The sequence below is a fragment of the Episyrphus balteatus genome, chromosome 3, assembly GCF_945859705.1.
Source record: "Episyrphus balteatus chromosome 3, idEpiBalt1.1, whole genome shotgun sequence".
Classification (NCBI taxonomy): domain Eukaryota; kingdom Metazoa; phylum Arthropoda; class Insecta; order Diptera; family Syrphidae; genus Episyrphus; species Episyrphus balteatus.
Window position 1 is genome coordinate 14,271,529 of NC_079136.1, and position 15,324 is coordinate 14,286,852.

Here is a 15,324-nt window from a genome sequence, read left to right on the forward strand (position 1 = left end):
GCAACTGAAATAAATTGCATTTAAAAAAATACTGCAACTGAAAAATATTTGCCTTAAAAAAAAATATTTATTGCAAAAAAAAAATTTTGCATTAAAAAAAATATAATTGCAATTGAAAAATATTTGGATTGAAAATAAAAAATTTATTGCAAATTAAAATATACTAAAAACTAATTTTATCGGAAATAAAAACATTTCTCAATAGAAAAAAAATCAAGGCAAAATGTGAGTGCATTAAATATTTTTTCTTAAATTCGTCGAATTTCTTACAATGGGTATCTGACCATACCTACATTAGTTATTAGTTATTTCGACGAATATTAAAAAAAATATTTGATACACACATTTTGCATTTATTTTTTTTAATGCAGAAAATGTTTTATTTGTAATACAATTTTTTTGTAACGCAAAATATCGCACCCTCAGTGCAAAAGAGCGAAAACTCAAAAAAGTTCATTTCGAGAAAACGCTTCTGAAAATACATACCGACTCTAAACTTTCGCCTATAACTTTCCATGGGACAGCAATTTCCACAATGTCAAAGCTCTATTACAAGAACCATTATGTTTATTTTGTAGTTTTAATAAATTTATTTTTTTAAATTGTTTAAATTAGGAAAGAATTTGACTTTTAATATAGTAGGAATTGGATAAAAACAGTCATAATCTTTCGAATTTTTCGTTTACGTTAACAACAAGCCCTAGATTCCGAAGCTGCAGTGTTTCTAGTCCGGAGATTTATCTTCAGACTAGTTTAATATGTAATGTAATGTAAGATAATTTAAAAAGCAATATTTCCTCATCATTATCTCAAAAATGTCATTTTTTGACTTATCGCTCTTTTGCAGTGAGGGTGCGATATATTTATTTGCAATAAAAATATTATTTTCAATGCAAATATTTTTCAGTTGCAATAACATTTTTTTTAAAGCAAATTTTTTTATTTGCAATAAATATTTTTTTTAATGCAAATATTTTTCCGTCGCAATACAAATTTTTTTAATGCAATTTTTTTTCATTATGAAATTTTTTTACTTGCAATATATGATTTTTTTTTAATTTCAAATGCATTTTTACAACCCTGAATAATAATAACATAGGTTTTCTAAAATTAATTATAATGGCCTTCGCCGTAAGGCCATTTTAAGCACTTTAATCACTCTAAATATGGTTTTTACAAACTTGTAACAAAAATGACATACGTCTTGACTCTTGTAGAAAATTTTCACAAATAAATAGAAACTTGTAACTTTTTTTTTTTTGGTGAAACAGAAACCCACAAGAAACTTGAAAGCTTACAAATTTGTTACTTGTAAAATACAAGTTTTGGTGAAACAGAAAATGGATTTTTTCACAAATTTAAAATTGTAGATTACAAGTACAATTTTGTGATCACAAGAAACTGGTGAAACAAAATTAATCGATTTTTTCACAAATATTGTGAAAATTACTTGTAATTACAAATTTGTAAGTTGGTGAAATAGGGCCCAGGTGTTTCACTCAAAAATCACCTTTTAATGATATTCTGCGCAGGGTTTTGCAGTTCAATTTAAGAAAAATCTTTGCCCACGCCACGGTTAGTACGTTTAAAAAAAATCAGTAGTACTTTTTAAGACAGCTTTTGAATTAGGAGTTTTTCTACTTTCTTGAGTCAAACATCTCTATAACTAGAAAATTTATTGAAAACATTGCGTTTTCCACTTTATTTTCATTAATTTTGTCCTCCATAAGTCAAACTTCTGTTATTGGAATTTCTCTCTTTTTCGAATTTTATTGATTGCATTTGATGAAAAAAGGTCTCTTCAACTCAAACTTTTTCTCTAAATCAGGAAAATTTAGTTTTTTAATTTATCAATCTAACAGCAGTTTATTGTGATTAGTTTGGAGGTATTTGAAGTAATTAAAAAATAATTTTATCTCAAAGTTTTGCTCTGAATCGAATAAAAAAAACTCTTTTGTTTCAATTTGTTTGATATTATTTTGAGTCCAGTGTGATTATTTCAGAAGTTCGTTTATATTAAGAAGAAATGGTAGCTTTAATAATAAAAGTTACAATCTTTTTCCCTTGAATTTCAGTTTTAAACCAGAACTTATTTCTAATTTGCAGAAATTCGTTGCTTTTAATTTTGGGGTATTTCTGTTTTTCACAGTTTTGAAACATTTTTTTTACTTATTTCAAAAACCGATAAACCTTATTTCGAATAGAAAAAAAAAACATATGAACAATAGTATGAAAAAAACAAATATATAAAATAACGCATAATTTAACCTAAAAAAAAAAACAGTTCCATATTACTGCCTTTAATAAAGTGCCACCTGGAGCCTGTGTCCCCATTGTCCGCTTCCCTCACAACGCATCTACCCTTTGGAATTATTTAAGGCAAAGCAAAAGTGACAGAAAACCATATAACACCCAAAAATGAGCTGGTGAAAAGATTAAATGCAGCACAATAACATCAAGTTAAAAATATAACATTTCAATCACATATACAAAGTATTTCTGGAATTGAGGAATAAATGCAGCCAAAAGAAGGCATTACAAATATCCAAAAAATGTGATGTTCACATTTGTACGTACTTTTCTAACAAAATTTATGTAACTCCTTTTTATAATTTAACCCAAATGTACAGTACATTGTACATTAGGGTGGGTCAAAAAAAATCGAAATTCTTTTTTTTTTTATTTGGTACTAAGAAAAATCGATTGCTAGACACCTCTAGAATATAAACACCAAATATGAGCTCTTTATATTAATGGGAAGGTCCTCCGCTTTTAAATTTTCCATTTTTGCATCAAGCTTCTACAAAAAAAAAATATTTTTTTTATAAATCGACTTTTTTGCAAATTTCTTTGTAGGAAATTGAACGCTCTACAAAAAAGGCCCTACACTCTTTTTTCGTTTATCTAACCTTTTAATAGATATTTGAGGTCCAAAAATCGAAAAAATCTTTAAAATTTTAAATTTTGTTCTTAATTTTGTAACAAATTGAAAAATTATAATAATACAAGAAAACATCTTGTTTATTTGAAAATATTGAATTTTCAGTGAATTAAAAAATTTTGAAAAGTAAAAAATGTTTTCATATTTTTTTTTTAACTTTGACCTCGAATATCTTTAGAATGGTTAGATTATTGAAAAAAATTATTAAAACCTTTTTTGTGGATCAATCTGTTTCCTACAAGAATAAGTCTTGCGCGTTTGATTATTATAATTTTTCAATTTGTTACAAAATTAAGAAGAAAAAACGAATTTTTAAAGATTTTCTCGATTTTTGCACCTCAAATATCTATTAAATGGTTAGATAAACGAAAAAAGAGTGTAGGGCCTTTTTTGTAGAGCGTTCAATTTGCAAAAAAGTCGATTTATATAAAAAATAATTTTTTTTTGTAGAAGCTTGATGCAAAAATGGAAAATTTAAAAGCGGAGGACCTTCCCATTAATATAAAGAGCTCATGTTTGGTGTTTATATTCTAGAGGTGTCTAGCAATCGATTTTTTGGAGTACCAAATCAAAAAAAAAAAAAATTCGATTTTTTTGACCCACCCTATTGTACATGTTATAAATTTTGTGGAAAAACTATAAAATGTTGTGTAACTAAAAAAAAAGTTTAACTTTTTCCTCTTGGGTTTATATGACAACGTTGGGTAGTTCCGGACCTAAAAGTTCGAAAAACTATCCCTCATCCCCCTTATCGCATAAGTTTCCATTTATTTCACCTACATCCTAAATGTATCAAACAAAAACATGCCGAAATCTACAATTTGGCTATGAACTTCGGGTACACAACATCAGTTTATGTGCATTTAGGGAAATTATGTTGTGTTTCTTAAAATTTGAAACTATGGATATGTTCAGTTTCAATATTTTTGAAAGATAAAAAGATTAATTTTTATAAAAAAAAGAACAAGAATTATCTAAAAGTTGTTTTTTTTTTTTTTTGTAGTTTCATTCTTTAACATTCATACAACATATACTAATTTTGTACTAACATTCTAAATTGCTGCTTTTAACTACTTTTATGTGTTCAGTACCTTATAAATTATTCAAATTAAAAGTTAAAATTATTTTAAACTTTTATTTTAAATAAAAATTTATCTTTCCTGGGAAATAATAACTATGTTATAACTTTAAAACTCTATCTTAATTGAGAGTGTCATGAAAATTTCAGTATTTAATTGTTGGAAAGTTTCCACAAAATATAATTAAGATGATAAATTTTCAAAAACGAGATTGAAAAATAAGAAAAAAAAATAAATAAAATAGAATTATAAATCAAAAGAAAGTTGGAACTCAGATATACCTCACTTAATTCATAACGATTTTTATTCACATCATCATATCGACAAAAATAAAAAAAAGAAAAAAAAAAATAGAAAGATAAGTGTCAGCTATCCATTTTGCCAAAAGCAATCAAATTAAGTTTACCATCGCATCGAAATAAAGTGGTGTCAGTCACATATCGTGTAGCATAGGAAGAGGATATGCCAAGCGGTTCCTGTTTTGCCTTTACTCTTGTCCGTTCCTGGGTCCCGTTTCCTGTTCCATCCACATCAAATAACCAATCATAATTCCATTTGGTCTATTTGCTGATGTAACTATTTCTGCCTCGTTCAGTTTTCCCAACCAACAACCAGACAACCGCACCCAAAAGTATTATTTCCATTTCCATCATTATTTTTCTCTCTGTTGGAAATGATTTTTATTGTTGTTTTTGCTCTCAAAAACAACCATGACGCTAGCACTCGTTCTATCAACTTTTTGGAATATTAAGTTGTTATCATCATGAAACCACTCAAGTGTCAAAAACGCATGATGGATAGACAAGTAGAGTGTAGTGGATAGTCGAGTGCAATATTATGTGGGTGAACGCACGAATCCTACCAACAAAATAAACAAAACACTGGTTTATCGCAGTTATTATGCACATGAAACCGCATTTTGTGTTAACAAAATCCGGAATGCTATAGAACCTTTTTGTTATCAATCTACATAATACTTAGTTATAGTTGTTATTATCCTCTGCGGTCTAGGTCAAAATGAATATTTTCGATCAATTTCAAAGGAGGAAGGAACATTTTGTTATAATTTGTAACTGACTGAAAGAGGAAGAGGAAATAATAATTCATGAACCGAAAACAGATATCAGACTGTGTAATGGCCGATAGCTTAAATTTTCAATTAATTTCATTTGAAATATTAATTTTTGTTCATTTATGGTTGCAACATTTTTCTATCAAAATTGTTTTTGAAGTGTCTACGTATTAATTACATTTTTACTTTAGGCAGATGGCATTATGTAGGTTTCAAAGCAACTGCTAAGAGTACCGAAATAAATATCATAATTCATTTATTTTTTCTCTCTTGAAATATGCAACAAATAAGTTGAAAACTTTAAAAGCATTAATTGAAAGAAAATAAAAATGATTTACTAAGAAACTTTTCAATCATCTTCTATTTTAATGAAGGAGGTATTTTAAATTTAGTATTGCTCAGAGAAAGTTGATTGAAAAATTCACTGAACTCAAATTTTTGGAAAAAAAAATAAATTCGATTCGTAGAAATTCAGGAAGAATCTAAATAAAAAAAAAAGTTGTTACACTCATGAAACTTGGCAAAAAGTTTGCTTTTGGGATAAGAACCAAGTACAAAAAAAGTCTATAAAAAAAAGTTGGGTGGAAGGGTGTTTTTTCGTGGACAAGAAGGAGGGGGTGAAGGTCAAAAACATACTGAAAAAAATTGTTTGTCGAATATCATCATATGACACATGTTTTCAAGGTATTTTTGATGCTGAATCTAATGACATAAAAATAAAGTTATATAGCCGATTGAAAACAAGGGTGCTTGTTTTTTGACTTCAACAGGTAAAATATAACCGAAAACCATGGGAAAAACATGCTACACTGATGAAATTCGGGATGAAGGTCTTAGTTAAAGCAGGGACAAAGGATTCACAAAGTTCTTAAAACTATTTTTGGTGAAAGGGTGTTTTTTTGATGGGTTAAGTTGTGTGTGAGGAAGGTATAATAACAGCTGACTTAAATTTTATTAATTTTTAAAACTTCTTGTAAATGTTTTGGTTGGTATAAGAATTAAGAATCTAAAAAGTGTACAAAATTATCTTGAGTGAAAGGGTGTTTTTTTTTTTTTAAGAAATGATGAAATTCGGAATTAATTCCACAAAAACTAGGAAAAAATTGTTACACCAATTAAATTTGGTAAAAATGTTTCATTTATAACAGAAACCAAGAACCCGAACAGTCTATACAAATATTTTAGGTTAAAGGGTGTTTTTTTTTGGGAAATAGGGAAAAATCCGCGATAAGTCCGATAAAATCAATGGTATAAATGTTACCCTTACGAAATTCATTAAATATGTTCTCTTTCGAATAGGAATTACGAATAATGTAAGTCTATAAATTTTTTTATGTGAAAGGGTGTTTTTTTTAGAAGTAAAGAAAATATGGGTATATTTGAAAAAGTGTGTAATACTAGAGTAATATTAGTTGTACCCTATTGAAATTTAGCAATAATGTTACTTTTAAGATAAGAAACAAGAATCTTAAGTGTCTATAAAAATATCACGTAACAGGGTGTTTTTTTTGAGTGAAAACAAAAATGATGGGTCACCCTAATGAAATTTGGTAAAAACATTGATTTTGGGATAGAAAGCAAGAATAAAGAGTTTTCATACAAAAAATTTGGTAAAAGGGTGTTTTTTTCGAAGAGACAGTAAAATCTGTAATTGGTCCCAAAAAGCCAATGATTCGCGTAAAACGTGTAAAATCTTATTTATAAATGTTTAAATTGTCATCAAAACCATAAATAAAATGAATAATTGGCTTTTTGGGACCAATTACAGATTTTACTGTCTCTTCCCTATTTCGCAAAAAAAACACCCTTTAACCTAAAATATTTGTATAGCCTGTTCGGGTTCTTGGTTTCAGCGTACTGGTACCGAGTTATTTTATGAAAAGAACCCAAATTTTTTATAAAAAATCAATATCCAAACTATATTTTCAAAAATTAAACGAATTCATATATTTTGAATGGTAAAATTTGCTACTGACTGGTATCTACCTTGTGATAAAAACAGCATACAAAATTATTCGGTTTCGACTTAATTGACGAGTTTAGTCATAAAGAGCTTAAATTACTGAAGGCTGAACATTTTGGAAATGTACTTTTTAATTTTGTTTGCTTTATTGTTTTATTGATTTTGACAATCGAGAACTAAGATAAATGAGAACTAAGGATATTCATAAGATCAAAATTATAAACCTGCCTATGTTTGCCAAAAATCAGAACTTTACCCCTTTTAATAAATGTATGTCTTACCTAGAGTTTTTCAAACTTTTTAGAGTAATTAATTTTAAAGTAATAAAATTTTTAGGCATTTTGTATGTTGACTTTTATATTAATCCCAAAATTTTATCACTGAATCACACCCATTAAATAGATTTTTAAAGACTTAAATGAAAAATTACTCATATAACAAAACCGATTGGTGATGCAGTTGGATTCTAAACACTCGTTAATGTTCATATAATTAAATATTCATTTATAAAAATCATCTTTATAGCAAAATAACAGCAGTTTTATATTTTATCAGGGAAACAATATCAATTTCTGATTCAGCGAGTATCAATTAGCATCAATAAATTTTGTTTGAATATTTTGGTGGTTTCATTTGTTGAAATTTGATATACTTATATCAAAAAGATTGAAATAAAATTGTAAACTATATCTTTGAATGTAAATGGGTCACTGTGGCGTATACGTATCTTTTTTGTATAAACAAAATTAAACAGTTAATCTTAGTTTTAATGTGTATTTAAATCTTGAATTCTATCAACCTATTAACCTGTTTTGCGTTTGCGATGTTTAACGTTCGCCATTTCCGGTCAAAAGACTGAGGGGTTAGGTTTGTCTACTATTTTCTTTCATAAACATTATATGCTAAAAAGTAGCCTACCGAGTATTACTTTTCGAGTATTCATTTAACTTCCTTTATGGTTTAAAAAATCAGCACTTTACTACTGCGAAAAAAAACAAATTCCGTTCTGAGAGGGTACACATTTTTTTTAGAAAAACATTGCTGTTTCTGTTATTTATGGAATAATCTTAACAAATTTGTAAAATTTTGAAAAGAGAATTGAACACACAAACTTTTAAGGTAATTTGGCAAAATAGCGTTGTGCATTTTTTTTACACTAGATACAGTTCATTGAATTAGGGTCATGTAAAATTTTTGATTATAGGTATTTATAGCTGGGCAAAAAAGTGATATTTTTTATAAAACTGATTAGTTAAAAATTTTGAATGCATTTGTTAGCAGGGTTATTCAAAGTTCGGTAGCAAAAGAAAAAATTGAGAAAACTTTAGATTTATAGTCGCGGCACATGGAAGACCGTCACAGGGTGACCATTTTAAAACTTTCCATTATCAAATAAATATCAATTTAATAGGTTTTTTAAAAAGAGTGTAGAATGGCATTTATATACAACTAGTTTCAAATAAAACGACTTATATGTCTACTAGTATACCTAAAACTTACACAAATTAATAAAACTCTTAATCAATTATATTCATAATGTCTGCAGTTCAGTCAACAGAAACAATGATATTTAAAGTTTTTGTGAGAAATCTTTAAAAAAAAATCAATTTTCGATTTTGTTACCTTACTACAAACGTCATCGATAAATTAAAAAAACTCCCTATTACATAAGTTATATAAGAAAATTAAGTCTACAAAAAAGTTAAATAGATCATCATCAGTCATCACTGGTAAATCACCACAAACATTGGGTACTGTTACTGTCCCACCTACACATTTTTCGAAATGTCAGATGTTTATAAATTTTCCTAATGCAAATAACGTGTAATTGTCTTTGAAATGTTTCAAATTAAAACAAAACTCAACCTTTTACAAAATCCCTTATTTAGAAATCAAATTAAAAAAAACTCTATTTAACGAGCAAACTTAAATCAATGTCCTTTTAATTCCGCATTTTGCTTCGTACAATTCCATCCAACCCTCATTCCAAACGTGCACTGTTTTTTTTTTTTTTGTAATTTATCTTTACAGATTATCCCCTTGTCACTTACCTGTCCGACATGCTCTTTCATTCCTAACCAATTTTTGTAGCTCATTGCTATGCCACTGTTGCGCCATTTATCATAATTGGCACGCTTTTCTGGATCACAAAGTGTTTCCTTGGCTTCCTGCAAAAGGAGAAAAAAAAAAATAATATTTAACAAGGATTGAAGGATTTATTCTAAATATAAACAAAAAGGTTTTCTTTACTTTCTCTGTGTTTTTGAAATTAAATTCTTTTTTTTTTCGTTTTTGTTTCATTTAATTGAACATTGTCAGAAAGTTAAGTCAATTATAAAGTTTTTTTTTTTTTTTTTGTTTCTAAATATAATTCATGTTCTAATAGAATTTCAAATGATTTGGGTTATTTTTTTTTTTTTTTGAACTTTTTAAACATGGGTTGAAACGAATTGTATTGATTTATTACGCATTTTTCTTGGAAAGTTTAAAAAAAAAAGGTTGAAGGCCATAACCTTTTCCACTAAATTCATGTAACATGAAAAAAACTTAATATGCCATAAAGAATTTTTAAAGATTTACAACTTCAATTTAAAACAATTTTCCTAAAAAAAATCATTAAAATCAAATCACACCCTTTAGAGAGAGGGTTACATGAAACAACGCCCTTTAATTTTTACTTTGACTCCATCATAACCTGAGTTTCCCCTACAGCGTTTGCGAGTTAAAAAAAAATGAGATGAGATACAAATTTGCATCTCATTTTTAATTCACTACGCACCAGTTGTTCTTGCTTGTACACTATAAAATATGGAAATTATTTTTCCCCAATTGGTTGTGTAAAATTGTCAGAATACCATTTGCCAAAGTTATGCAAAAAGCAGAAATAAGGCAACCATCATATTTTCATTATTATTCGAGGCATAAAACGCGCCAGATGATTTTTCTCGAGAAAAATCAGGCTAATCATTTGGTTAAGTTGTGATGTTTTTGTTTGGCTGTGTTATATTGTTAATGGCAAAGACGTGCGATGCACAGATCAATAAATTCGAACTTTACTCGCATAATAAACTGAAATTGACGAACAAGATTGTTTTTCGATTTTTTTTTTTTTTAGAGGGATTTTGATGGAAATTTTTTTCTCCATCAGACAGAGAGGAGAGTAGATTATAAAGAAAAATGTATATTAAATGATGAAAAATAATGATGGTGAAGTGGGGTTGTTTTCAAGAAGAAGAAGGATATTTTTTTTATTCAATATTTGTCTAGACAACTCATCAAGATAAACACTTGTGAAAATAAATTGTTGCTAATAAACTTGAACGATGCAATTTGTCAAGGTTCTATTTTACAAAATTGAATGTTGTTTAAATTGACGATACCTACGTAAAGTCACTCCAAAATAACATAATAAAGTCCTCAAAAATCTATACTTTTTTACATGTTATAATTAAGGACATGTTCTAAGGTGGTCGTTAACAATAATATATCTTGATCCAACATGGATAACTTTTAAATAAAAAAAATTATGTTTACCATTCGAGTCGATGATGGATGTGAGCAGTTATTTAAGTTTCTAATTTTTGGTTAAAATTAAAAACAAAAAAATATTTCCTTGAAAAAAAAAACTGAATATTATTGCAGTTTATGTATCTACGACAATTCAAGTTAACAATTGCGTCTTTCTATTAAAGTGACGCAACAAACAATTCGTATTTAGACTGTTATAGCACAGCTTAAATTAATTAATTTGTATGTCATCATGTCACTTAGAGAAATTAACCTGTCATAACTGGAAGTCAAGCATATGCGTGCATTTTACTGCGGAATAATTGAAGAGATTATGTGATGAATGTGTTAAATGATATTTCGTCCCGTTTCTGCTTGAACCTCGTATAAGTACATTTTTTAAAGATTTGTTTTTTCTCTTAAACATTGCTCTCAAACTTACAGAAAGAATGGATACAATATTGTTTTAGTTAAGAAACAACTCAATCAATATGTCTTAAACATAACTTGATTTCCTTTTGTTCAATTTATATTTTTAATTTCAAGAAAAATGTATATTTATTTCAAGAACTGAACAAAATTTTCTTGGTAGATACGTGGTTCACGCAGAAACGGGACGATTTATGAAGGCTATATTCCTATGGGCAACTATCATAACCGGTGCAAAATAAGCAAAGAAGAAAAATATAAAGGGTGTTTTTTTTTTTGTACGAGCATAGTTATGAACATTTCCAGGAAGTTAGCATAAAATCTATATTTACAATTAAGACTTTCAAAATTGTATTTAAAATAGGTACCTATACTTTTTAGTTTATCAAAATTGTTTTAAGATCGAATTATACAAAATTTAACAATCTTTAAAATATTCCAAGGTCCAGTTTATTCGCTCTCTACTATATTTGAAGTCCTAGTTAAAAAATTAGAAAACTGCAAAATCGGTTTCAAACTTAATGGAGTGTTAATAAATTGGATCTTAGCAATTATAATCAAAAACATAAATTTTTCACGAAAATAATTGACGAAAAACTGAAAAGAGGTTATAAAAAATTATCGTTTCTTAGAAAGCAAAAGCTTAATCAAAATTCAAAACTACATAAGTGTTAAAAAAAAAACTTTTTAAAAATTCAAAAAATCATTAAAATCGAAATTTGAAAAAATAGTTTTGATGACAAAATTGTATTTGACTTATTTAGCAGCTTTTAAGATGGTAGCATGAAGCAAATTCAAAAATCGGTGTGAAAATAGAAAAGACTAACGAAAGCTATTGTATTTATGTTTCTTCTGTATTTCCCATTCGAAATTCTTTTTAAATTAACGATGAAGGTCAGGGTTCTCATACTTTTGTATAGTTAAAAGAATAAAACAATGAAGATGCTAAGACTTTATGTCATCTACATAAGAAGTTCACAAAAATAAAATGCACGACTGGGTCGCACGTACTTGCTCTTGTAGTTCAAAGTGTCTTTATCTTAAATATCTATTGTAAATTTAAGATTTTGTTAAGTTTCGAAAAAATTTTTTTTTTTTAAATCGAATGTTAAGAAAATTAAATTTTTCAATTTTTTAAAACTTAAAAAAAAAAATTTTTATTTTACATTTCAAAATGAAAAGAATTAGTTGTCTGTTAATTTTGAATAAAATTAGCTTATGCTTCGATTGAATATATGAACCTAATAGTCCAAGCGGCGACCGTCGAGTTACTTAGCTCATAAGGTTAAAATTATATTAGTAGGGTTGCCGAGTACTTGCCTGCATTTGCGAGGTAGCACCCGACATTTTTTAGATAGAAAGGAGTATTATCTAAAATATGGCGTATAGTTTAGCTTTCTAGTGCATAAAAAGTTATACTGTTTTGTTCAAAGAAGATTTTTGTCAGTGTTGTATTCATTTGAATGGGGTTGCCACATTTGTAGGGTTACGTTCTTTATATTATTTTATTATTTTTTTTTTAATATTTTGACTTTCGTTTAGTATTTATTTTTATCTGGCCAAATAACAAAGATATGAATGTATTAGTTAAGTGACAATTTTTCCTTTCAAATAGGGTTGCCACATGGAAGTTCCCATTTTAGAAGTGGCAACCCTATTTTTTTATTTTCAGTATCAACTTATCTTTCATTTGACACCAATTTTAACCTCTAACCTTATGAGCTAAGTAACTCGATGGTCGCCTCTCCGACTATAAAAAATATGTCAATTTTTGCAAAATGGCAACGCCATATCTCCATTCTCCGAATTTTTTGAGAAAAAATAAAAACGCAGTTTTGTTAGGATCTATAAGACCATTACGTATATAAAATCGTTAGAGCCGTTTTCTTGAAAAGTGCAATACCTCGAAAACGGTATATGGGAGGTATGCGTTAAAAAGGAGATATTAAAAAAATAAAAAAAAAAAGACCTAGGAAATTACGCAAAAATCATCTGTACCAAGTTTCAAGCAAATCCATCCACCCATTTAGGCCCTAGCTCGATGTACAGATGGACGCACAGACGCACACACGCACAGACGCACAGACCGACGGACGGCATGACGAAAACCAATGTTGGTTTTGATTAAAACCTCGAATTTTTTTTTCTGCACGAAACCAATACTTGCCCTATACACAGAGAAAAATGAACCACATAAAATAGAACAAAAACAATAAGATTTCTCTATGGTTTTCATCCAAGAAGGAAACCTTATTAAAACAATCGGGTTTTCCTTATTGTTTTAAAATCTGCAAAAAATAAAAAAAACGATGACCAGGCTGGGAATCGAACTGGAGACTTCAAATCATTAGTCGCCCACCTTACCACCTGAACCAACCTGCCATGAAAATATTGATCGCGATTTTTGTTCTAGTGCTTAGTTGCAAAAAAAATCAACTTTTCAGTCAAATTTTAATAAGATTTTCTCTATAAAAATAATAAGAAATCTCCTTAAAAAAACCTTATTAATCGTTGATTTTAATAAGATTTCCTTATGAAATGTATGGACGGTAAAACAATATGGCAATCTGTTAGTTTTTAGCGGGTCATATTTTTCTCTGTGTAGAGCAAGTAAAAAGTAACGAATTTAATAGTAGTCTTTATTTTAAAATTTCGATTGATTGAAATGTCTTTTTCAAGACTTTATTAATTGAATTTTTAAAAATTATAAAAATAAAAAAAGAGAACATCCATCTGCAATAATTATAGATTTTAATAAATCTCTTTAAATGTCTTACACTAAAACATAAGTCCTGAAGAAGCCTGTAATCACAGCCGAAAAGTCGAGGAAAACTTAAGAGAAGTAACAAAAATTACCTCAAGCCCACATAGGAGTTTATTACTAATAACAAAAAAAGTCACGAAGATAGAAATCATTTACTAAACCAATTTTATCGAAAATTTTTATGTCAAAGCATTTAAATAACCGTCATATTAAAATTTTAGAAAATTTTCAAAAAAAAAACACATTATTGGATTTTTAAAAAAAATTTGAAATGTTTTTATTTTTTTTGAAAAATCAAGTTTTTGAAAACAATTTCGTTTGTGTAAATTTATAATTTCTTCAAAATGGTAAAAAAAAAGTTTTTTATTGGAAAATATTAGAAATTTTTTATATTTAAAAAATAATTTTTTTTAAAACGGCTCTTTTTTCTAAAAATTCCTTTTTATACAAGAAATTAAATGGGATACTTCGTTTTGTGATCAAAATAATTTCAATTGGTGTTTCAATTATTAAAAAAAAAGGAGGAAACCTTAACATTTTGCAGCTGTTTTGGCGGTGTCGAATATGTGTTCATTCCACAGGAGATGTTTTGTCGTTTGCTTGGTTTCCTGACATGTTCCGCTTAAACAATATAGTTAGCACCATCGTGTTTTCGAAACATTAAATTCGACTCGATTTCTAATTGGAAAATACTTTCAAGACCAATGTGCTTGTATAAAGCCGTTCAAGATCTACATACATACATCCGAAGAACACACGAATATGAAAAAACTAGGGTAAAATCATCACATCAGCAAAATAGTTGAATGAATTAGAAGTTTCAGAAGGGAGATCATAATAAAAAATGAGAAAAAGAGTCGGAGACCTAACGGAGCCCTGTGGCATTCTAAAAAATTCCTAAAAATTGTTAAAAAAAAACATGGAAGATTGAAAAGAGATTAAGGCCAACAAGGTCGAAATATACAAGAACTGATTTCTGAAACTTTTGTGGGCTTTTATCTTTTTTGTTAGTCATTTCATTGAATTGGATCTAAAACAAGAAATGCTTAAAACTTTTTTAACCTGGAGGCGGCTTTAAAGTTTTTCATACAAAACTATGACATACAAAATTGAACTTTAGGAATTTTGAAAACCTCTATCTTCTAAATGATGGTTTACATAAAATGACTAAGCGCCACTCTTTGGTTCAGGCTTCGCTGCCCTATCACGTAATGCAAAGAAAACTAAAGAGAAAATAAATTCAGCAACCCATACATTTCCTCAGTAGAATGTTGTTTTTTGTTCGTTTTCGGAACAATTTTGGAAATTGTCGCTCAAAACATTCTAACGGAAAAGCATCGATATGTTCAAAAGATTAATGCGAATATTTCTTGCTATTTTTTCCTTATCATCTGATTGAACTAAGTCTTAAATTAACCTAATTTCCATATCATGCTTGTTTTAAAGAAAGTTATCAGAGAATCCCATCTATTTTCAAAATAGATGCCTAAATGCTTTTCTTATGAACATTTTAACAAATAAATTTAATCTCAATCCATTGCTATTAAGTTGCCATATTCTTATCTTCAC

The 15,324-nt window shown here is 28.1% G+C and overlaps 1 protein-coding gene across 1 annotated transcript in view; it reads right to left on the minus strand.

Moving 5' to 3' along the window:
* LOC129915635 (J domain-containing protein) overlaps positions 1-15,324 on the minus strand; it is a 76,139-nt gene that overhangs the window by 6,252 nt on the left and 54,563 nt on the right. Inside the window, exon 3 of the mRNA XM_055995267.1 lies at positions 9,107-9,223. Within this exon, the coding sequence (XP_055851242.1) occupies positions 9,107-9,223 (117 nt within the window). The remainder of the gene's footprint in view (positions 1-9,106; positions 9,224-15,324) is intronic.